The 23513-nt window shown below is 36.4% G+C and overlaps 1 protein-coding gene and 1 pseudogene across 1 annotated transcript; both read left to right on the forward strand.

The window, feature by feature from the left end:
* Positions 1-583: 583 nt before the first annotated feature.
* LOC131513506 (protein LEG1 homolog) lies at positions 584-21433 on the forward strand. The gene is made up of 6 exons (XM_058732625.1): positions 584-881; positions 2860-2946; positions 4459-4643; positions 5568-5668; positions 11751-11989; positions 21152-21433. The coding sequence occupies exons 1-6, from the start codon at positions 584-586 to the stop codon at positions 21277-21279; spliced, it is 1038 nt and encodes a 345-aa protein (XP_058588608.1). The 3' UTR covers positions 21280-21433.
* On the forward strand, positions 17455-17919 carry LOC131513505 (ORM1-like protein 1; annotated as a pseudogene).
* Positions 21434-23513: the final 2080 nt, after the last annotated feature.

A 23513-nucleotide genomic window follows, 5' to 3' on the forward strand; every position in this document is an offset into this window, starting at 1 on the left:
TGATAATTAGTGGATTTAGGAGTATGTAACACTATTTCTACAGTACTGTTAAGGAAGGAAAATGAGGAAGAGAGATACCAAAAGACATAATTAGAGTGTCAGTTCAGATTAGGTTCTCCAGGTAGCAACAAATCCTGCCAAAAAAGAATTGTCTTGTAGAAGATAAAATTTCATTTTTACTTTAGCAAAAGTAGTTGGAAAGTAGGTAGTCTAGAGCTCTGTGAATGTCAGAGACCTAGGTTCTTCTATGTTATTGTTCTGCCACCCTTCTTGCTACTTCATAATCTAAGAGGGTTTGTCAGCATCAAGTTATCTCAGCCAGCAGAAGGAAGAAAGAACAAATAAGAAAGGACAAACTGTCATTTAAGTAGGTTTCCTGAAAGTTGCAACATCACATTTTGGCTTCCTATCAATTGGACAGAACTTAGTCACACAGCATACCTTGCCATAAATGAGAGAGAATAACATAGCTTTTATTCCAGGAAGACTGTCCTGCACTAAAAAAAAAAAAAAAAAAAAAAAAATCATTCCTCCATTTCCCTATAAAAGTCTTGCCACAATCTCAATCTGCAGCTTTGAAGCAATGGCTTTCCTTCCTCCTTGGGCCGGGGTACTAGTTTATTTCTTTTGTGTTTCTTTAGCAGGATCTGACTTCTCAGATCTGTATCCCCCTCTGTGGTTGAAGAGTCCTGGTCAGTTCAGTGACTACAGGGTAGAGAATGGAAAGTACATTATTGATCCCTGGGTATACTCTGAGAGAATGGGGATGTATAAAATCCTAGTGAACAAGACAGCCAGTTATTTTGAAAACTTTGTACCAAACAATGAACAAAATATTTTATGGGGATTACCTCTCCAGAATGGCTGGCAATTTAGAACAGGTAAGAATGACTCTTGTTTTCATCCTAATGATCTACCAATATAACCATGTGGGAAATAGGACTCCGTATATACCATACCATGTTTTTGAAAATTGATTCTTTTCTCTTTCCTCTGTCCCCCTCATAATCATATTTCTCTACTTCTTCTTCTCCATAAATCCTTCTTTTATGTGTTTTCTGTTTTGACTAGAAACCACAGTGAAGAATAAGGTATAGTTGCAGATTAAAAAAAAAGACTTCATATCAAATCTATTGAATATTCTCTAAGTATTTATTGAAATTCCACGAGGTTCCAGATACCATCCTAAGCACGTAGATGAACAAAGCAGCCAAAAGGCTATACATTAAAAACAGAAGGCGAGATAAAAAAAAAAAGGGGGGGGGTGGGATAAAAAAAAATAAAAACAAAACAAAACAGAAGGCGAGGTCAAATTAACTTGCATTTTTTAAAGTTCCAATTGTGATTACCTCTACATGAAGAAAGGACATATAGACAGGGTGTGATGTCTCATTCATGAGGATATTTCTCTGCAAATTATTGATTCCTCCTGAAGATACATTCTCGTGTTTAATTAGGAGATATGCTGTGGGCCAAGGGTTCACAAATTAAAAAGACATTTTTGTTGTGGCTGAAAGAAGAAGCTCATAAAAGAGAGTGGTGTCTCCTGCCTGCTCCATACAGTTAACAGCACCAATAAAGAAATTTGTTTTATTCCGATGGGAAAAAATACAGGGAGATAACAGTTTACCTTAGGTCTTAGCAGTGGTCATATTCAGGAGTCACTGAGGTTGGTAAATCATCCATTTTTGTCAGGAAATGTCCTGAGACCCAAAGCTACTCCTGTTCATCTAGCTTTCCTTGGGGTCAAAGCAACCCTGGCCCAGGAGACATCACTAACATAACGTCTACTATGGGAGGCAGGCCAGCCTCAGGGGAGAAAAGTCTAAACGGGCTGGTAGTTTAATGCCCTTTTTATTCTTTCAGTGCATTCGCACCTCAGGACCAAGCCTGACTAAACTCATCCATTGATGAGCTTGTAAGTATCCAGTATTTGCTACAACGGTGGGGAGGTGGGGTGTGAATAAGTACTTTCAGACAATTCACAACACAATTGAAACAGGAAAAGATAGTAGAAATTAAATGGAAAACAATGAACAACAGCTTTTGTTCTCAATATTTAAGAGTCTCTTATGGTTTGCCTCTTTCCCTCTCTGTAACTTTTTTTTCCCTCCTTCCCCTCCCCCATGGTCTTCTGTTAGGTTTCTCAGGATCCACATATGAGTGAAAACGTATGGTATCTGTCTTTCTCTGCCTGACTTATTTCACTTAGCATAATACCCTTCGGTTCCATCCACGTTGCTACAAATGGCCAGATTTCATTCTTTCTCATTGCCAAATAGTATTCCATTATATATATAAACCACATTTTCTTTATCCATTTGTCAGTTGATGGACACTTAGGCTCTTTCCATAATGAACAACAGCTTTTGGATAAAAGTTAAAAGTGCAAAACAAGGGGCATAGTGGAGTCAGCTGGAGTAATCAGGAAAAAATGAATTTAAACAGACTTGAAATCTGGATGAAATTTTACTGCAGAAATAGAAATGAAATCTACTAGGAAATAAAAGAATGAGCTAATGAAGTGTTTCTCAGGCTTGGTTGCATATTGAAAATAAATGCCCAGTTAAAAAAAATTCCAATGTTTAGTTAGGTCCATTCTATTCTAATATTAAGCCAAAGGACAGACCTGGAAACAGCATGGTGTAGGAACATGTGATTGAGTGTAGGGTGTGTGTGTGTGTGTGTGTGTGTGTTTAAGAAAGGGACAGGAAAAGGAAAGGAATGTGGGAGTGAGCAGGAGAGAGTCGTTGAAGATCAATGAAAAAGAAAGAGACAAAATAAAAGCAAAATATTTATTGATATTCAAGAATTAACACTAGCATATAATAAATAATCCCTGCACCCTCTCTTTTCTAGGAAGATTAGCTGATCCTAGACGAAGGAAAGACTGTGGCTATGAATCTGGAGATCTTCTGTGTATCTCTGTGGACAGTTGGTGGGCTGGTAGGTTCATTTAAATGGCAAAACAGGTGATAACCTTCCCCCAAGGAAAGTATTCAACCTAAAATCTTAGGGACAGAGACCAAACAATACTATTCTTTTGTAAGAAGGAATCTATTTCATCATGTACCTTGTGGCCCTTAGGCCACATTCTAGAATTTAACAGCCATAATGTCAATAATGATTCCTTAAGACATGTTCACCTTTAATAGAAGGACTAAAACAAGGATCTGCAAAGGACCACAGCTCCTGAAAGTCCAGCACTGGCAAGTGAGGTGGGAGATCCCATGAGTGAGAGGGAGTCTCCAGAATGAGGAAGGATGAGAAATGAGGGAAGAAGGAAATAAGGCTTTTTCTCATTTTGCTCAAACCAAATGTGTTTAACTTTTAAACCATAAACATGTCAGAGTGATCTACCACAAATCAATTTATCAAATGAGAAATCTAAGGCTTCAACCAGATAATTATTTATTTATTATGAATATAATTCCAACCAGATATTTAATAGTAAAATAATTAGAAGGTATTTTCTAATTCTTTCATTCTATTTTATGCTTTAGTAATACAATTAATTTATACACAATTTCTTAGATGTATTTCCCAATAACTAGAAACAAGAATATATTAAGTTTCACTTTCTTAGAGTGACACACATCACATACACCTTTACATATTTTTCTAATACAGCACCAACTTGTTCTTTGCAAAGACACACAAGTAGTCGTGGCCCCAGCACTAGATTTCAGGCTTCTTTATTCTTAGATTGATTTAGTAGTTTGGAGTATCAGCTGCTCCACTGGGGCAGAGAACTACATTCATTAATGAGTGTCTATGATAAAAAATGTTCTGCATCACCAGTGAGAATCAGTGTAAGCTTTATAGCCATCCAAATTATAATGTCTGAATCTGCCGGAGTAGGTTATATTTAGAAAGAAATAAAAAAAAAAACCTCCATTCATTTGTCAATTTAATTATTCAAAGATTCATTGTCAACACTTATCCAAGATGTTTGCTTTAAGACCTAAAAACAAAGACTTTGTGATACCATGGTTGCACATTAAACTTGGCTAAATACAAAGCACAAAATGTCAACACTATACTCACATTAAAATGTTTTAGAAAAAATTACATTTTATGATAAAACCTCAGTTAGAGGTGTATCATTCTGTGCACAAGTAGATAACTTTCTTCCTTTTTTTACTTAATGTTTTGAAAAAATAGAATATTGAATAGTATTAAATTAATATTAAATATTAAGATTAATCTTATTTAAAATATTAAAGGCAACTGCATGAGTCTCTGTTTATTTATGATTGTAGGGTTATTAACAAAAACATGTTTAATTATGTAGGTGATCCTTAGGGGGATTTTCAATTTTTTTTCTTTTTGCTAGTGATTAACTTTTAGCTTTCTGGATCTGTGAAGTTTTGCTTATTCGTTTGCAGATTACTTAAAAATATTGTCTATCACCTTTTGTTAGTGCTTGTGGTAATAATAAGTATTTTGCTCCTATAGATATGAATTACTTTCTATGTGCATTACCCTTCCTTGCTGCGGTTGATTCTGGCATAATGGGGATATCATCAGACGAAGTCATGCTTTTGCCACCACCCAAGGATCAGACAAATTTCTGTCTTAATGTTTCTAGTTGTCAGTCATCCTTTCCTGAAATAATGAGCAAGTGGAATGCCTTTTACCAGGTTGCTGTTTTAAATTTTATAATTTCTTTTCTTAGGAGGTGGTAAGAGAATGTCCTTTTTTGTATAATGCTTTTTGTCTAGGTTTATTTGTGTGCATTATATAATATTTTCTTAGGTATAAAAATGTAAATTATTATGCAAGTTATATTATAATATTGCAACAGGGCACTACAGGTCATTAATACCCTCCGAACCAATACAGTATTAACACAAAGTCTATCCACACGTTTCAAATAAATTATACATAAATGTGAGAGCACAAAAGATATCCTACTGAATGAAAAGATGATTCTGGTTAACTGAAACTTCATGTCAATCAAGGGTTAACCCTTGGGAGAAATACAATTATGGAGTTGGTTTTCAGAGCCGTCAATTAACTTATTTCAACGGAATTAACAAATGATCATATATTGGTAGAACTAAGTAATTACGTGGCAATCAAAACCAAATATTCAATGAGCAAAATACAAACCGATTAAACATAGATGTAGGCTTAGATACACAATGAAAAGATAAATTTACTAGTTCTATAGATTATTAGTTCACCTTTTTAGATATGATTGAATTAAATATTCTAATAAAAATTTCCCCTTTTTCTTAATCTTAAAATTTTGTGGTAATTTCTACTGTGATAGCAGAAAAACAAATAACAACCCCAAAACAAAATCCTCTTGACCAGTATAAAATACTGACTCTCAGGAAAATTGTTGTAGTTCATTTCTTAAAGATGCATTCAATATTACTATTTGTAATAGATATTTATTATACTCTATGGAGTATTAGTCACTGAAATCTTCCAAAATTCTTAGAAACAAAATTCCTCATGTAGAATATTTCTAAATTATATATGGGAGTAAGATGAAATTGTAGGGAGAAGAATTGTTATATTTTCTTAAATACGAAAAAGTTTCTCCTCTGCTACAGCATTTACAGTATCCTTCTAGTAGCTTCGAAGACCTATTGAAGTACTTGTGGGCTGCACATGCCTCAACCCTGGAAAATGCTGGCAAAATATTTGAAGATAGGTAAGAATGGATCCCAAATCATTTCTATTGAATACGGCAAATGATTTTTCGCCTTATTTATGCCTTTTTACTCTTCTAAAGTGGTTGTCAATCTTCTTATTAAACAATTTTAGCCACTGGGTACTTCAATGATGAGGCCTAAATATTTTAGAGTGATTAGACTAAAAAATGTTTTATGAAGAAAAGGGCAAAATTTTGAGAAAAAAAATCTGGCACTAATCAACCAATAACTAATGAAACAACTAGCCAATTAAACAAAATAAAACATACAGCCAATTTCTCTACATAAGAAAAGAAAAGAAATTATCTTCATTATTTTGACCACAGACACATAATATGGTAGGTACATAATTAGGGAACAAGATCAACTACCATCAGGGTTAGCGCACAAGATAGCTTAAAAGATTATTAAGCCACTGCACATATACATCTAGAAGTTATTATACACCTAGATGTGAAAGTGTAAGAATGATTTCTGTTTACCTGTGAATGATTCCCAGTTCAAGTTCAAAGATTGACAGCGGCTATAGAACCAGAAGGAGCCTATGTTCCCCTTTAAAGGCCATCAGCCAGAAGAATTCTCTTTTACTCTAGGGAAGGTCAATGTTTTGTTCTATTCATGCCTTCAGCTGATTGGATGAGGCCTATTCACATTATGAAGGGAAATATGTTTTACTCTGTCAACTGATTTCAAAATGGAAGTTTCAAAAACACTTTCACAGAAACACCCCAAAGTGGACACTATCTGGGAGTGAAATCAACCACTTTGAGTGAGATAGCGGGGAGAAATCTGGATATGGTAAAAAACAGGAACAAAAAAAATCAGGGTCCTTGGTATTGTGTAAGTAGACTGGTTAATCCAGGAAGGAATGTGTGAGGACCTCTTATTTCATGGTTGTCTCTCCCACTGATTCCATCAGGCAGTAAAGGTAAATGAATCACCTAAGTAGCAGATTTCGTCCTTTACCTATTGGTATGGCTTTAAAAACTGGGTATTAAATTGGGCAATGGGATTTTCTCCCTTGGCATTATCAGTGATAGGATTTCAGGCTGCAGCCACCACAAAAGTTGTAACTCAACTGCTTTTCTATTCTGATGACAGGAATAGGAATGAGATGATCAGACAAGGATTTCAGGCGGGGATTGCCAACCTCAAGATGTGACTGATAGCAAAAGTCATCTTTCTAGATTACTTTTTAAATTTATAGATGTTTCAGTTCATATACAAGGATAAATCACTATAGAATGCAACTTTGTGCCTATTGAAACATAAAAGGACTTTAGTTAAAATTCAAGATCATAGGAATTTTTTTCTTATAGGTATATTTCCTGTCTCTTGTGGTCTCAGACATTTTAACTTATTGTGTTTATTGCTGTTTACGTAATGGAGCTACTTTTGAAAGGATATCATATTTTTAACAGGCCAACTTTATTTAAAAGCTGCTTCAAGATCATAGATCATATGAATTTTTTGGTGAATAATTTGAATAACTTTAAATATTTATATGAGTATTTTGATCACAAACATATTACCTGAATTTTTTTGGATAGTGTTAGAAGCACTTTCCTCATTAATTATACTAAGAAAATTGTTTTCATTAACTCTTTTTATTCTCTAAAATTCTCTCCTTCTTACTTGACCTTCTATTTAGATGTCAACAAATGACTCTCTTAAATCAATTTTTTTAGTAGTTACTATTTCTCAAGTACAATAAGTAAAAGAAATTTCACTAAGTATCTTAACGTAATATCTCACTTCAAAATAGCTCCTTTTTCTGGATCATGAGTATATGGTCGAGCTGTTTAGTAACTTGCTTAAAGTCTCACAGCTAGTGAATGGCAGAGCTAGTATGTAAATTTCTTGTGACTCCATAGCTCATCCTCTTATGTGTAAACTATACTGCCTGCAATGTATGTGGCCTAGTTTTACGAGATCAGTAACTACCAAAGTGCTTCTTCCCTTCTGAAAAGATATTAAAAGCTATTAAACAAGAAAAAATATGCTTCCACCTTTTCAATGTATAATGAAGCAGAAATAAAATATAATATTTACTTCTTTTATGAAGAATCTTTAAATCCTTGGGAGACATGAGTCGTACAGGGGAACACCTAAGTGAACAAAATATCATTCATGCCTTTTCTCCATTCCTCTTAGGTAGGTTAGCAGGAAGGTGTGTATGATCAGCACCTCCCTATCCTAGGAGTTAGAGCAGTAGATAATCCTTAGAGTTTTCCTGCAGCTGCTGCTAAGGCTACTTCTGGAATTTGTCAGACATTCTCTCTCCCTCCCTCCCTCCCTTCTTCCCTCCCTCCCTGCCTTCTTCCCTTCCTTCCTTCCTTCCTTCCTTCCTTCCTTCCTTCTTTATTTTATATATTGAATTCAGCTGTTCTCTCTTATTTTTTGTTTTGGATTATTTTTAGTTTGTATATTATCCACTTCTTATATGTCAATGATTTAAGGAGTCAATTGGTTTTATGAAGTTTTGTCATCTTGCCCACCAAAAATACATACAGAAATGAAACAGCTGTATCTAGGGAGAATACCACCATAACCACTGGTTACTTTGGTATTTGGTACTATATTTCTAAAAATGAAAAGTTCTAAAACATTTCCTGATTTGAAGATTTAGGTATTGTCCTTTTATTCATGACCATAGAAAATTACTACCTCATTCCCCTTACCCTCACTCCACAAAAATTCTTCCTACTTCTCACTTTCTCTGTACAATTGTTTAGTGATTTGGGTTAGGTCTGTGTTCAATGGTTACATTATTTTGACTATTAATTACTATTCACATCACATGTACTTAACTGATAGTATTTATTTTTTTCTTGTTATCTTATTCCCTTTAGAGTTGATCCTTTTTCTATTGTACCCAACACTAATTACTTCAAATTGCCAAACCAAGGAAATTTCTTCTCAAAATGTTCAAAAGCATCCAGGATTATATCAATTTCTTCTTCTTGAAGAGGTTTCCTTCAGAGCTGTTGACTTGCTCTACTCTGCCTAGGTGGTCAGATATGATTCTTAGGTCTCTAATAACTGTACTGGATTCCTTTTATCTCGTGTGTGTGTGTGTGTGTGTGTGTGTGTGTGTGTTGAATCACCCATTTCCAGTTTCCCACATCTATTTCCTGGATTACTTTGTTTGTTAGGACTTATACACCAATCAATTCAGAACTGTTGTTGTATGAGAAATGATTTGCATTCTTAAAATACTCTTATTCTATCATGAGTTTTGACTGAGGCTTTGGGCAATTACAGAGATCTAGGCTGGTAATACTTAAGATTTTTGAAAACATATCTCCATTAAATTTTAGCTTCACTTTTGCTGTTGAAAGTCTACAGTTTACTAGGTGTGTTGTCCTGTATTTCGTTTAGTTTTTTTCTACAAGAATGTAGCACAGTTGATAACTATTAAACCTCAATGTCATATAGCAGTGTTTATTCTTCACATGTTTGAGATTCAGCTGGCAGGTCTGCTGATTTTTTCTGGGCTCAAATCATATTATTAGATTTTGATCAGCATCACAGGGATGAATGGAGAAGCTCTGCTCTGCTCCATGTGTCTCTCGTTCTCCAGCAGGCAAACTTGAGTGTTTCCCATAGTGATGGCAGAATGGCAAAAGAGAGAAACCAAATTGTGAAAACATATTGCAAAACTTATACTGTCAAGTTGATTAATATCTTATTGGCCAAATCAAATCCTTTGACTGAGCTGGAGTCAGAGAGTGATGCTTCTTTCCTTCCCACCTCCTCCCAATGTAGCAGAGAAGGAGCACTGGAAAAATATACCAAAAAATAGAGATGAAGAGTTTTGAAAAATTGGGGCCATGTTCACAATCTATTATACACTGGGGCACTTCTTTCAAATCTCATGTGTTACTTTTTTAGGCAAAAGAATATATTAGGGTTTTTATATACATGAAACAATACTGACCTCTGTATTGTCTACATATACTCAAAACTCTGTGGTCTTGAATCCTAAGATTGGCTGGTGCGTGCATATCTGTATTTTAAATGAAAATGGGCCTTTTAAGGTGTATTTTAATTTTTTTACTTCACTACATCTTAACTGACTTCTTATATAAATTGTCCAATAACACATTCAATTATATCATTTGAAAGGCTTCCACTTAATTTCACTTCTGCTTATATGCCTCTGTGTCTTGAATTGGTACCCTCACCTCCTTCCTAGTGTTTCTGACTCCTGTGCAGTTTATTTAATCCACTGTTCCTAGGGCCTTGTGGCCACTGCTCAAAATCCTTATGAATTTACACTTGTTTTTATCCTTATTTCACAGTCAGGTATCATGTGAGTAAAAGTAGTCACCTGCAAATCCAAACCAAGATCTTCTTTCACCAAGGATGCACTGAACCCAATCTTCTACTTTTGGGTGTTGGAGACAGAGAGGAGCCCATGAGCATGGGAGCCACATACAGGAAGTTTTCTCCTCTGGGTTATGTTATGGTTTACTGAACATTGACAAACATAATGCAAGCATTATCTATTTAATGGTCCTTACATATGTGCTGTGGAAACAGAGAAATTAGAAAATAGTTTAATGGGAAAATAGCTTTCAAATAAATGAATGAAATGGTGCTTTGGGACTACACAGGAGGAGGAAACTTTGTGAAGGAGGTGAAATCTAATGTGATTTGAAAGAGAATGTAGGTGTAGACAGGTGTAGACAACAAAGCAAGGAATAGACAGGGGGAATGATTCTGTTAAAAGAACAAAGTTCAAGTTGTTCACTATACTTAGACAGCTATTGAGGACAGGAGACTTGAGTTAAAACTATTTACTACCCTCTTAACTTTTCTACTGTAATAATGTGTTCCCCAATTAGGTGAGAGCTTTTGGCTTCCTAGCATACTTTCTCCAGTAGGAGAAAAATCCATGTATTTAGAAAATCAGACGTCACCTTTTCTAGGATGCTCAATGTTTCAGGGGCCTCCTCATTTCAGGAAATCAATAGTGTTGCAAAAGAATCTCAGTCTAGCAAACTTTTTATTTTTATCTGCACATTTCTAAAGAGTATTACTTAGTCATGATCTAACATCTATCAGATCATTATATGGTATTCAATTGTAAGTGTAAAGTGTGGTTAAAAGAGATAAAAATTCAAAATAAAATATAAACAATTGATGAAATGGTCCTTTGCAAGTTCAAAATTTTAATTACCTATATTCATATCTTCAAAGGTAGCAGCTCAAAACATCACATTCTAAATTTTTTATGTTTATTTATATGAGAGAAAGAGAGAGAGAGAGAGAGAGAGAGAGAGAGAGAGAGAGAGAGAACGAGCAGGGGAGGGGCAGAGAGAGACAGAGACAGACTCTGAAGCAGGCTCCAGGCTTTGAGCTGTCAGTACAGAGTCTGATGTGGGGCTCGAACTCACAAGCCGTGAGATCATGACCTGAACTGAAGTTGGATGCTTAACTAACTGAGCCACCCAGGTGCCCCAAGCCATCACATTCTAAAACTAAGAACTACATTATCAGTTTATTGGCAGAAGATGATCTTTAGTCAAATTATGGAAAGAGCACTGACTGATTAATGGATAAAGAAGATGTGGCATGCACACACACACACACACACACAACGGAATATTAGTCATAAAAAAGAATGAAATCTTGCCACTTACAAAGACACGGATGGAGCTACAACATATTATGCTAAACAAAACAAGTCAGTCAAAGAAAGACAAATACCATATGATCTCACTCATGTGTGGAGTTTAAGAAACAAAACAGGTGAACATAGGGGAAGGGGAAAAAAAGAGAGGGAAGCAAACCATAAGAGACTCCTAAGTATGGAGAACAGACTGAGGGTTGCTGGAGAAGAGGTGGGTGGGAGCTGGGCTAAATGGATGATGGGTATTAAGGGCGGCACTTGTGATGAGCACTGGGTGTTATATGTGAGTGATGAATCACTAAATTCTACTCCTGAAACCAATATTACACTATATGTTAACTAATCAGAATTTAGATAAAAACTTAAAACCAGAAAAAAAAACAATGAAGCTGAAATTCTGAGTGGACTAATTATAATTGTACATGTTCCCACTTGTCTCTTAGGCTGGAGTATTATTCTAAACCAGAAGCAGACTTTGGCAGAAATTGGTGTGTGGCTGTGGAATACTTGGCTGCATCCCTCTTTCCTACAACTTTGATTATTACACATGAATTCCAGAAAGGCCTGCCACCACGGATGCTTGTTAACGGGGATAGAGCCCCTTTCATCAGCGACTTTACTGACTTTCAAAACGCTGTCCTGCTTGTTCTAAGTTTTCTTCCCAGATTGGATAACTCTTCAGGTAAGGCCCTTAAAAACAAAAGCTTGAAGAAAACTACTATTTTCATTGAATAAAGGAAGATATAATGATTTTATCAGATATAAAGGTCGTTATAACACATACTCTTAAAGAAAGTCACGATTACCTATGGGTGTCCATTCCACACTTTTTGGTCCTTCCAATCAAGGACTGTCTTTTCTTATGCATCTTTATTGACTCATAAGGCCACCAGGCTACTTCAAGTCCACTTTTCATCTACAAACTGAGATACATTCCTTTGCTGCTGTTGTGATAGTATTCCCTTTTTAAAACCCTTATATGTTGGTCTTTTTTATTTTTATTTTTAATTTTTTTAATGTTCATTTATTTTTGAGAGAGAGAGACAGAGAGACAGAGCACGAGCGGGGGGGTGGGTGGGCACAAAGAGAGGGAGACACAGAATGCGAAGCAGGCTCCAGGCTCTGAGCTGTCAGGACAGAGCCTGTCACGGGGCTCGAACTCACAAGCCATGAGATCATGACTTGAGTCATGTCCTAAGTCGGACACTTAACCGACTGAGCCAAGTCGGATGCTTAACCAATTTAGCCACCCAGGCGCCCCTGGTCTTTTCTTTCTTTCTTTCTTTCTTTCTTTCTTTCTTTCTTTCTTTCTTTCTTTCTTTCTTCTTTCTTTCTTTCTTTCTTTCTTTCTTTCTTTCTTTTGAAATATTTTTAAAAGTTTATTTATTTACTTTTGAGAGAGAGAGAGAGAGAGAACAAGAACAATATTTCTTTCGAAATATTTTTAAAAGTTTGTTTATTTACTTTTGAGAGAGAGAGAGAGAGAACGAGAACAAATGGGGGAGGGACAAGGAGAGAGGGAGACACAGAATGCGAAGCAGGCTCCAGGCTCTGAGCTGTCAGCACAGAGCCCAATGCAGGGCTGCAACCCACCAGCCATGAGATCATGACCTGAGCTGAAGTCGGACTCCCAACCCACTGAGCCACCCAGGTGCCTCTGTTGCTCTTAAATTCAGAAAAATAAACAAATCTCAAAAGAAAATCTTCAATGATTTAATGGGGAAAACTAGCAAATTGACTTATGTGAGCTCTCTTCATCTGGCCTTACCAGTCACGGATGAGGTATTCTGCTGCAGCTCCTCAGCTATAGGGTCTCCTATCAAAGCAAAAAATAGAAAGAATCCATAATTACACATTTGAATAACCACATCATCTCAATTTTCCAGATAGGCTCTTATGCAGTGACCCAAGCTTAAAACATAATTAAAATATTACTAGCTTTAAATCCCTTCAAAGAATCTGAAAGATATAAAAGCAGAGTGAACATAAATACATGAAATATATGTTTTTGAAAACTTACTTGCATTAGTTAGAGTAAAAAATAAACCCAAACATTTAAGGAAGGCCTTCATGCGATTGCAGTTTCTTCTTGCTGCAGTAATGTTTCCTGCAATATTCTCAGCAATGGTAGCTTCCCTTTACACAATCAGTAGAGGACTAAGGCTCCTTCCATCCGTGGTTGTTCCAATCCCCGCCTTCTATGTTATTTACACCCCACCAGTAGCAAGATGCTATAGTGTTTGGAGAAGCAAGTGGGATAGGGAATTAAACTGTTGTCCAAGAACTCAGCACCATGAAAGGAGAAGCATGAATTTTGGTAGTCACTTGCCCATCTCTGCCAAAGTATCAGATGGTAAAATTGCGTTGTAGACCTGGGTTGTATAAACTGGATCTCTCCTCTTAAGATGTACAAGGCAAAGAACTGAGTGGGGGAGTTGGTAGTTATTTAATTTAAAGCTTGAAAGTACCACACTACAAGATTTTATTCCAAGATTCGGTTTTACTGAAATTTGGCTTTGGATAGATCAGGCAGTTTTGAATTGCTTTCACAAGAAAGAAATGTTAAAAACTACTGGTGAAAAATTGGTGAGCCTTCATAGTATAATTGCATAGATGTTGTATAACAAGGCATTCACTATCATCTAGTTGTCCTTCTTGCTCTCCATGCTCCCAGTGACCCTCAGAATTCAATCACGGTATCAAAGGTCTTGGAGTTTTCAAATAAGCAGAGGATGGCGAAAGCAGATGTACTGAAAACAAAGCATTAGTGAAAAACAAATTCAGCAATAAGCATTTTAAATTCATCTTCAATAGAAATATATGTATACATTTGCAATAAAGTTTCAAAGTGTCATTTAGCTACTTTTTAGTCTCCAGAAGTGTTTGCTACAGGAAACCTTAGCTAAATTCATTAATATTTTTTAAGTTTATTTATTTATTTTGAGAAAACAGAGTGCGTGCATAGGCATGTCTGCGCATGCACATGAGCTGGGGAGTGACAGAGACAGAGAGGGAGACAGAGAACCCCAAGCAGGCTCTGCACTGTCGCAGCAGAGTCAGACATGGGACTTGATCTCACAAACTGAACGATGAGATCATGACCTGAGCTGAAATTAAGAGCCAGATGCTTAACTGACTAAACCACCCAGGTTGCCTCATTAAATTTAATCTACAAAATAAAATTAACCTTTTCAGACTTCAATTTAGCTATTTTTAACACTTTTGCTCATGGTAAGAATTGGCATGGAGTTTTTCATTTTTAATTATGTAAAACTCTGAACCATCTCTTCGTCTATAGTGGCATAAGTTTTAATCCTTGACTGTACATATTCTAAGAGTAAAGCTCATATTAAAGTTGAAAATATTATTAGGTATAAATTAGTAAGAAAAAAAAGCTTGCCTAGATTTTATTACTTTTCCCCCATGGGTGATGTTTAAAATAAGGAATGAAGACTGAATGAAGATTCAAAACTGTCAAACGCTGATGATTCATGTTAATATAATTTAAAATGTTTTAAAAACTTATTAAATTTTAAGATTCAAGGCTGAGGCCAGCCACCCCTTTGGCTGCCTCCAACCTGACCAAGAAGGTCGTTACTCCCCACTCTTCTGCTGCAATGGTCACTACCTCCTCCTTTCTTCAAATGAAGACAATTGGTGGCTGAAGTATGATGTACAAAGAGGGGGAAGAAATGAGCTTGGGCATCTCTGAAGCTTCAGTGCAGATGATGACATAGGAGGCTCCTGAACTTACCTCCTGTCATGGATACACCCAATCTACAACTACATACAGAACAATTCACCTGACAGAAATCCAGAAGCTAGCTAAGTGACTCTTACCCTTTGAAAAAATGAGAGAAAAATCCACAATGAAGCAAGAGAGGCTGAGACACAATTTTGCCATGAACCCCAGCCTTGGTGAGGTGACACACAATCGGGAGGGATCTCACAACTCCCAGCTTCTCCTTAAGGAGTGCTGGCTTTGGAATCCCACATCTAGCACATCAATGTCTAAGACTTCCATGTGAGAGAGATGGGTGCCCAAAGCATCTAGCTTTGAAAGCCAACAGGGCTTGTATCCACAAGACCCAGGAGGCTATAGCCAAGTAAGAGACAGTTCTTAAAGGGCTTGTGCAGACTCACTGTGGCAAATTCCCAAGGGTGCAGAGCAGATGAAGAAAACTGAAACATATCCAATCTTTTCATGAAAGAGGCCCATTTATTCATTTTAATAGCTATGAACTGAGGGGCAGTCTTCTAATTTAATACTACAATACTCTCTAGAAACCGAGGGCATGGTAGGTGCACTGTTGTCACTCTCTCTCTGTCTCATTTCAAGGTGGAGATATCTCCTGGAAAGAAATTGTGCACACCTATGGTGTCATGTTTTCTTCAGTTGTCCTCCAGAGGGTACCCCTTGATGTGTGGCTCTGATGGCCGATAGGGCTTAAATTCATGGGTTCTGTAGGACTGTAACAAACAAAAGATGCTACCTGAGGATCTAGTTTATCTTTTTTTTTGTTTGTTTGTTTTTAGTTTTTGGGACAGAGAGAGACAGAGCATGAACGGGGGAGGGGCAGAGAGAGGGAGACACAGAATCGGAAACGGGCTCCAGGCTCCGAGCCATCAGCCCAGAGCCTGACGCGGGGCTCGAACTCACGGACCGCGAGATCGTGACCTGGCTGAAGTCGGACGCTTAACCGACTACGCCACCCAGGCGCCCCAACTGAGGATCTAGTTTAAAATCATCTGGCATCTAGGTGCTGACTGAGTTCTGCCTCTTTGGGACACTGACAGGTCTTGGCACACCTTCAACTACTAGGGGCCATTGAGAACAAAGAAAGCTGCTTGGACAATCACAAAGGATTGAGAGACAACCAAGAGTGAGGGCAGAGTTGAATAAGATTTATCTTTTACACAGAGGCCACTTTTTCAAAACTGGAAGAGGTGACTATTTTATCTAATCCACAGAAACCATCACAGAAAGGCAAGGAAAATGAAGAAACAGAGGAGTATGTTCCAAACAAAATAACAACATAAAACTTCATAACGAGACTTTAATAAAATGGAGATAAGTGATTTTCCTGGTAAAGAGTTCAAAATAATGGTCATAAAGATGCTCTCTGGTGTCAGGAAAAGAATTCATGAACAAAATAAAAATTTCAACAAGGAAATATAAAATATAAGAAAGTACCAAACTGACATCATTGACCTGGAAAATATAATAAAAGAGCTAAAAAATTAATAGAGAGATTCAACTGCAGTCTGGATGAACTGGAAGACAGAATCAGGAACTTGAGTACAAGGCAGTGGATTTTATCCAATGAGAAGAGCAAAAAGAAAGAAGAATGAAAAGTGATGAAGATAGCTTAAAGATATTTATGGCACAACATCAAGTTGACCAATCTTTGTGTTACAAGGTCTGAGAAAATAGAAGATAGAGAGAAAGGGAAGAAAACTTATCTGCATAGCCAAAGCAATCTTGTAAAAGAAGAATAAAGGTGAAGGCATATCCCGTACAGAAAGCTATATTATAAAGCTGTAGTTAGCAAAACAGAAGAGTACTGGTATAAAGACCGACATATAGATCAATGGAGCAGAATAGAGAGCCCAGAAATAAACCCACACATATATGATCAGTTAATTTACAACAAAGGAGCCAAGAATATGTAATAGTGAAAGGACATTCTCTTAAACAAGTGGCTGAGAAAACTGGACAGCCACCTGCAAAAGAATGAAATTGGACAATTATCTTACACCATATGCAAATGAATGAAAAATTAATTATGTTGTACACCCACAACTAATACAATGTTATATGCCAATTATATCTCAATTTTAAAAACTTACTAAACTCAAATCTGATAATCTATTGCATTAAACTAAAAGTACACAATGGGTGTGATATAAAGTTAAGAGGTTAACATGTAGAAAGGAACTCCTATGTATTAAACACCCACCATGTGCCTGAAATTGTGTCAGGTGCTTTTTTTCATTACCATATATAAATATCACTACAATACTTTCACAAAAATATTATTGCCAAGACTGGGGTTGAGCACTGGCATTCGTCCTTGAAGAGACCCTGTTGCTATGGACCTGGTCCTGCTCCCAGCCAGCGGCCCAGAGTGGAGCAGGGGGACAAACATGAATGTTGGAGTTGCCCACAGTGAGGTGGATGCAGGTACCTGTATAATGAACAGCCAGGGCATGTGGCCGACTTACACATCGGGAGCTGGCTTGCTTCACATTGTCGTCCTCAGTATTCCCTTCTTCATTGTTTCTGTTGTTTGCACCTTAACAAATATTATACATACTCTCAGGATGTATGGGTTTTTTGGATGCAGTAAAAAGAGTGCCTTTTGAAACTCCCGACAAAGGTAAAAGCAAGGTGTTCCCTGATTCGTTGGAAACACCTGGACTGTGGAGTGCAATTTAAACCTTCACAGAAGTTTCGCACAGTTTTTTCAATAATTCTATATTATCTGGCAAGTCTCTCTCAATGTATGATCCAACTCATTTCATCCTAAACACAGCCTCTCTCCTGAGTTGCTGATTCCAAGAATGCCAAAGTTACACGGTGTTTGGATCTTTGGAATTAATGAGTATTGAAATGTTTTGAAACAGAACAAAAATTTTTAGAGCTACTGAGTTTTCTGTAAGGAAGGAATGGTTAGTAAATTGCACTGTTTCTGTGATAATGTGAAATCGAAGATTTTTATATTGTAGGGCTGGTTGGTGTTCTTTTGTGTACTGTTATAAAGTGCAGATTTTTACTGGAAGAGGCCTCTGTTGAATCCATCTGGGATCTTTCTGAAGAGAAGCTTTATAGTCAGGCTGGGCAGGCCCAGCTTATAAATTAAATGGCTATAAAGTGAGGGTGTACTAGATAAATTCAAGGAAATGTGAGATTTATAAGAAACTAAGACCAACTTAGTTTATAATGAATGGGATTATGTTAGAAGAAGAAAATTTCCAATCATTTACACATGGGCAATTTAGGTAAACTTACATGTAAACCAGAATCATCCTTTTACAAGTTTATTATAGATTGATTTCATTACCATACATATTCCCCTTTTATTATCTAAGAGGAAATGTATTCCCTTGTTTTATGCAATCCCTACCTTTGTTGGTTTTGCTGGCTCAACATTGTATTGATAGAGGAGGTCATTTTTACATTTATTAAGTTACCGAGTTCATGAAGATCACTTCCGTGACTGGCATTAGAAGACACCAGGCATCTTATGAACAGCCTCCGAATCCACCTTCTAATTTTGGAGCAAAGTGGATTTTGCTGCTTTTCCAGACACAAGGTTGATAACCAGGTAGGAAAACAATTTATTTCATTCAGTTAAAGTATATGGTAATTTAAAGTCCTCTGCTTATTTGGTTGATCAATTGAATTGTTAAAGTCTGCCATTTTTTAGAAAAGGAAATAAAATGAACAACTATGTAGCACACTGTGGTCTGGCAGAAACCATTTCCTCAGAAACAGCACCAAAGTAAATAATTGGAGTCTTTTATAGCAGGTCCCCAGTAAAAGAAAACATCTTTTCTTAGTCCTTCCTGCTTTCAACCCCTGTATTTTTCCTATTATTTGCCATTCCCCATATGGGTCTTGGTGTAGGTAAGCCAAAGTGGTAATCTTTCCAAAAGCTGCAATCATATTGTAGCTGCAATCATATTGAATTCTTCACTTAGAGAAGCTTCTCATAGTCGTTGACATTAACTCTAAGAAATAACTACATATTTTGACAAGTAAATATTTATTTACTTAGAGAAGTAAATATGTCAAAAAAACAAATTCTGATCTGAGATGAAACGGAAAAACCTAGTAACATTTGTAAACAAACACCGAAGAGAGTTTATAGACCAACTTAAAAATCTGTTTCAATAGGCTGACTTTTGGGGGTAATCATCATTGTTTGGTATTTCAAAAGTATTGAGTTTAGAAACCAGTTGTATGATAATGTCTTTGTATCTTTGTCTTTCCCATGCATTTTTAAGTAACTGGAATCTATATTTTAACAACATTTTTCTGTGGTGCCAAAAAAAGTTATTGCCAATATTTTGCCAGTAAAGAAACAGAGGTTTTGTAAGTTTAAATAATTCACTAGCTGGTAAAGGAGACAGTAAATTTGCATTCTGGCACATTATTTTAAAGCCTGTGCTTTCTCCTTAATACATCATCCTCCTATATACTGAAATCTATACTCTAGATAAGTCTGAAATCTAGCGTCAGCCCTTTGCTTTCTTGTTGGGTGTGTTGACTAACTCAATATTAATCAACTCTGAAGATTTCAAAGTAGCCCAATTTCCTCACTAGTTTAAATAGAAAAAAAAAAAGAAAAAAGCTATCCCTGGGTCTTGAGACTTTATAATAGGTTAGCTCTAGCCAGCTGAGAAACATGAACCAAATGCTCTCACCCACCAATCAAGTAACATGCTCCATCTCCGTGGAAACGAGAAAAAGATGTTTCTGAGAATAGCTCTTCACGGAAATTAAGCATTATCCTCCCTCCCATCCCCAAAGAGTGTAGGAAGAAAATAGAGGTAGACCTGGGACCAAGTACTCGGGACACTTTCAAACTACTACCTCTCATATGTTAACAGATATAACTTGAAATATTTCTTCTCTTCAAAAATTGTTTTTAAAATGCTAACTTATTTTTTCTCTATTTAAAAAGCATTTTAATTGCTGTGACTTTTACTAATTTATTTTAAAGTGTGTACAATATATTTAAACTTAAAAAGTCTAAGTGTATCAACACATTAAATAAAAATAAAAGTCATCTTTTTCACCACTTCATTTATATCTCTTGGCCCTTTGCCCAATTTTCAAAGGTGGTGCAAATTTCTGGAATTCATTTATATATAAAACAATATGAATAAATAAAACTTGAGCTGTTTGCACAAATGAAATCAAACTGCTCTGCCCTACCCTTTTTTTTTTTAAGTTTTTTAAGAGAGAGAGAGAGAGAGAGAGAGAGTGGGAAAGGCAGCAAAAGAGGGGGAGGGAGGGAGGGAGAGAGAGAGAGAGAGAGAGAGAGAGAGAGAGAGAGAGAGAATCCCAAGCAGGCTCCTCGCTGTCTGTACAGAGCCCCATGAGGGGCTCGAACTCAAGAGCCCTGAGATTATGACCTGAGCCAAAATCAAGGGTCGGAAGCTTAACTGAATGAGCCACCCAGGTGCCCCTGCACTATATTTTTTTACTTAAAAATTTTCTTGAAGCTCTTTTGATATCAGGACATATTGATCCAAACATTCTGTTTAAAGGATATGTAATGTTTCATTTAATTAATTAACTATAATTCTAGGCTTTATTTTCTGTTATAAGCTATTGACAATAAGGCAACCATGGCATGATACGTATATTTTTCTTGGTATAATTTATGATTTTACCAATAAATTTGTAGAGAGAAAATGAACTAAAATCAATGAGTCATATATTGTTCAGTGGCACTTAAAATAATTTTCAGGAGTTTACATTTTTGTCACAAAACTGAATAACATTTCTTGTTTTCTCTAACCCATTGTCTTATAGCAATTTCTATAACTTATGTTAGCTTGTTATGTAGAAAATGCTACTTCACTGTTGCAAAGTTCAACTCTTAACATGTTTGTGTACTTTTCCTAGTTTTCTGATTATTTACATTTCTTATTGATTTTTATATGAAGAGTTGGTCAATAAATTATAAATTTGAAAACTTCATGTGTGCTTATCATATAATGAGCATATAATTTTTATACGCAAAAATACATAGAATTTTCCTTAAAATAAACATTTCAATAATTGGGCATAAACTTAAATTTACATGTAATAATTTTATATATTTTCCAGGTTTGTTGTCATTGACTGGATGGAAATTTTTAATGAAGACACAGGATGCAAGAAAGGAAGTTCTAGAGCTTTTTGAAATAATTCTTGAAATCTTTAATCGAAAATTTCGGTATATTCCTAATATTTAATTAATGAACTAAAAATGAACAATTCTAATTTGTTGAGAAACAGTAATTTCAAAATTTTAATGTGATCATAACCATACAGTTTTCTTATTTCTGATATTTTTGATTTGTGCTCTTTTGTTAGGATTTTATCTATGAATTCTAATTTTAAATGTAAATTAATGCAGGGCACTTGGGTAGCTCAGTCGGTTAAGCGTCTGACTTCGGCTCAGGTCATGATCTCACGGTCTGTGAGTTCGAGCCCCGCGTCGCGCTTTGTGCTGACAGCTCAGAGCCTGGAGCCTGTTTCAGATTCTGTCTCCCTCTCTCTCTGCCACTCCTCCACTTGCGCTCTGTCTCCCTCTGTCTCAAAAATAAATCAACATTAAAAATAAATAAAATAATTTAAATTAATACTATGATGATTGTGCTCAATTAATAATTCTTGATTTTTAAATTTATCAATACTTAAAATATTTTGGCTGTAAAGAAAATTATATTAAGGAATCATAAATCACTGTGAATCAATAAACAGACATTAAATTTATATGCCTCTTTTGTTTTTATCCTATGTAACCCAATTTCATGAAATTTAGAGCAATATGTCTTGCTGATTTATGACCAAAATCCAGAATATTTTAAAATTAAATACCGACAGTCAGCTAAAATTTTTAAAACTCATTAAACGGAACTGGCAGAATATGTACCCGGTTTGTCATTTTTGTGTGTGTGTTTTCACTTACTACAATTTCATAGCAATTACACATTAAGTTTCCCCTCCTTTGATCCTCACTTGATAATGATTGCTTAAGGGTCAAGTTTGTCCCTGTTGCTCTCTTCTAGGAGAGACACTACTCTGGTCGGGAGGCGGTGACTTCCGGTGGCTTCCAGGGCTATACGGAAGCTTGCATGTGCAGGTTTCCTAGGGCCTCATCCACACACTAAATCCACCCTCTGACTGCGGCAAATAGAAACGCTTATTACCTTTGCTCTCTTTCTGATGTAAGTAATGTCCACGTCATGACTGGAGGGATCTTTTCCATTATAAGTCAGATCATGTTTCTCCTCTGCTCAAGCTTGAAATTGCTTGCTGCTTCTCCCAGAGCAAAACCCACATGTGGCTCACACAGCCCAGCCGGCAGGATCTGGATTCCTCACTCCCTCTGCTCAGCTCTCCTTCCACTCTCCCTTTTCATACCTGCCTCCTTGCTCTTCCTCAGACGCTACAAGCACACCCATGACTTATGATTTTTGGAGCATTGTTTCCCTTCTGTAAAGAACGTTCTTCCCCCAAATCACTGCCTGCTTCACCTCTACACTTCCTGCTGGTCTTTTTCTGATGTTAGAATAGTCTCAGACTTCTTTGTATAAATTTATGCCCACTCAACAATCTCTATTTTTTTAATCCTGTTTAATTTTTTTCTTCCTATCACTCATCTCCACCCATCAAATGTTGTATTAGTTTCTTTGTTTCTTGTCTGCCTTCCTATGCTGGTGTGGGAGCTCCATGATAGTAGAGCTTTATTTTCTATACTGCTGCATCCCTGGGACCCAGGAGAGCAGTTTTAGTAAGCACTCAAATATAGTCTGATTTGGATGAATAAATGAAAAAAAAAAATAATGGTTTAAAAAATAAGAAGGAATTGGTGGAGGTTTCAAGTGCCAAAACTGAGTTTTGTTTTAATATGAAAGCCACAGGCGTATACTATGGATACTTGAAGGAAAGGGTAGAAATTACCTGACAGTCAAAGAGCATAATAAATTTCAGGAAGACAAAATCAGAGTAAGCCAGGAACTGCTGCTATCCAATCTGATCACTGGGACGTAGTTTAGGAAAATAGTTATGAAAATAAAGAAAAAGTAGTAAAACCAAATGTGACAAAAAGTAAATTGGCTGCATTAACGTGGGTGGAGGAACGTAGCATTTCATAGACACTCTTAATGCTGTGATCTTTTGAGAAGTAGAAAGCATTGCGGCCATTCCCACAGAGGGAGAAGTTGGGAAGTCAAGCTTTTTTGCATTAAGTGACACTGCTGTTTGGGGGGGGGGGTGTGGGGAGGGTCATGTCTCCAGGGTAAGCAGGGTTGCGATATTCTTGGATTGGGGACACCAGGGGAAACCTGCAGACCTGCAATAGCCCCCACAATAGGTGAATGAATAGAAAATTTTTCAGTAATAAAAAACTGTCCTTTCCAAACCATGTTTTTATTTTTTATGTTCTATATTGTTCCTACACATATCAACTAGCTGTAATTTG

Source organism: Neofelis nebulosa, chromosome 6, assembly GCF_028018385.1.
Source record: "Neofelis nebulosa isolate mNeoNeb1 chromosome 6, mNeoNeb1.pri, whole genome shotgun sequence".
Classification (NCBI taxonomy): Eukaryota; Metazoa; Chordata; class Mammalia; order Carnivora; family Felidae; genus Neofelis; species Neofelis nebulosa.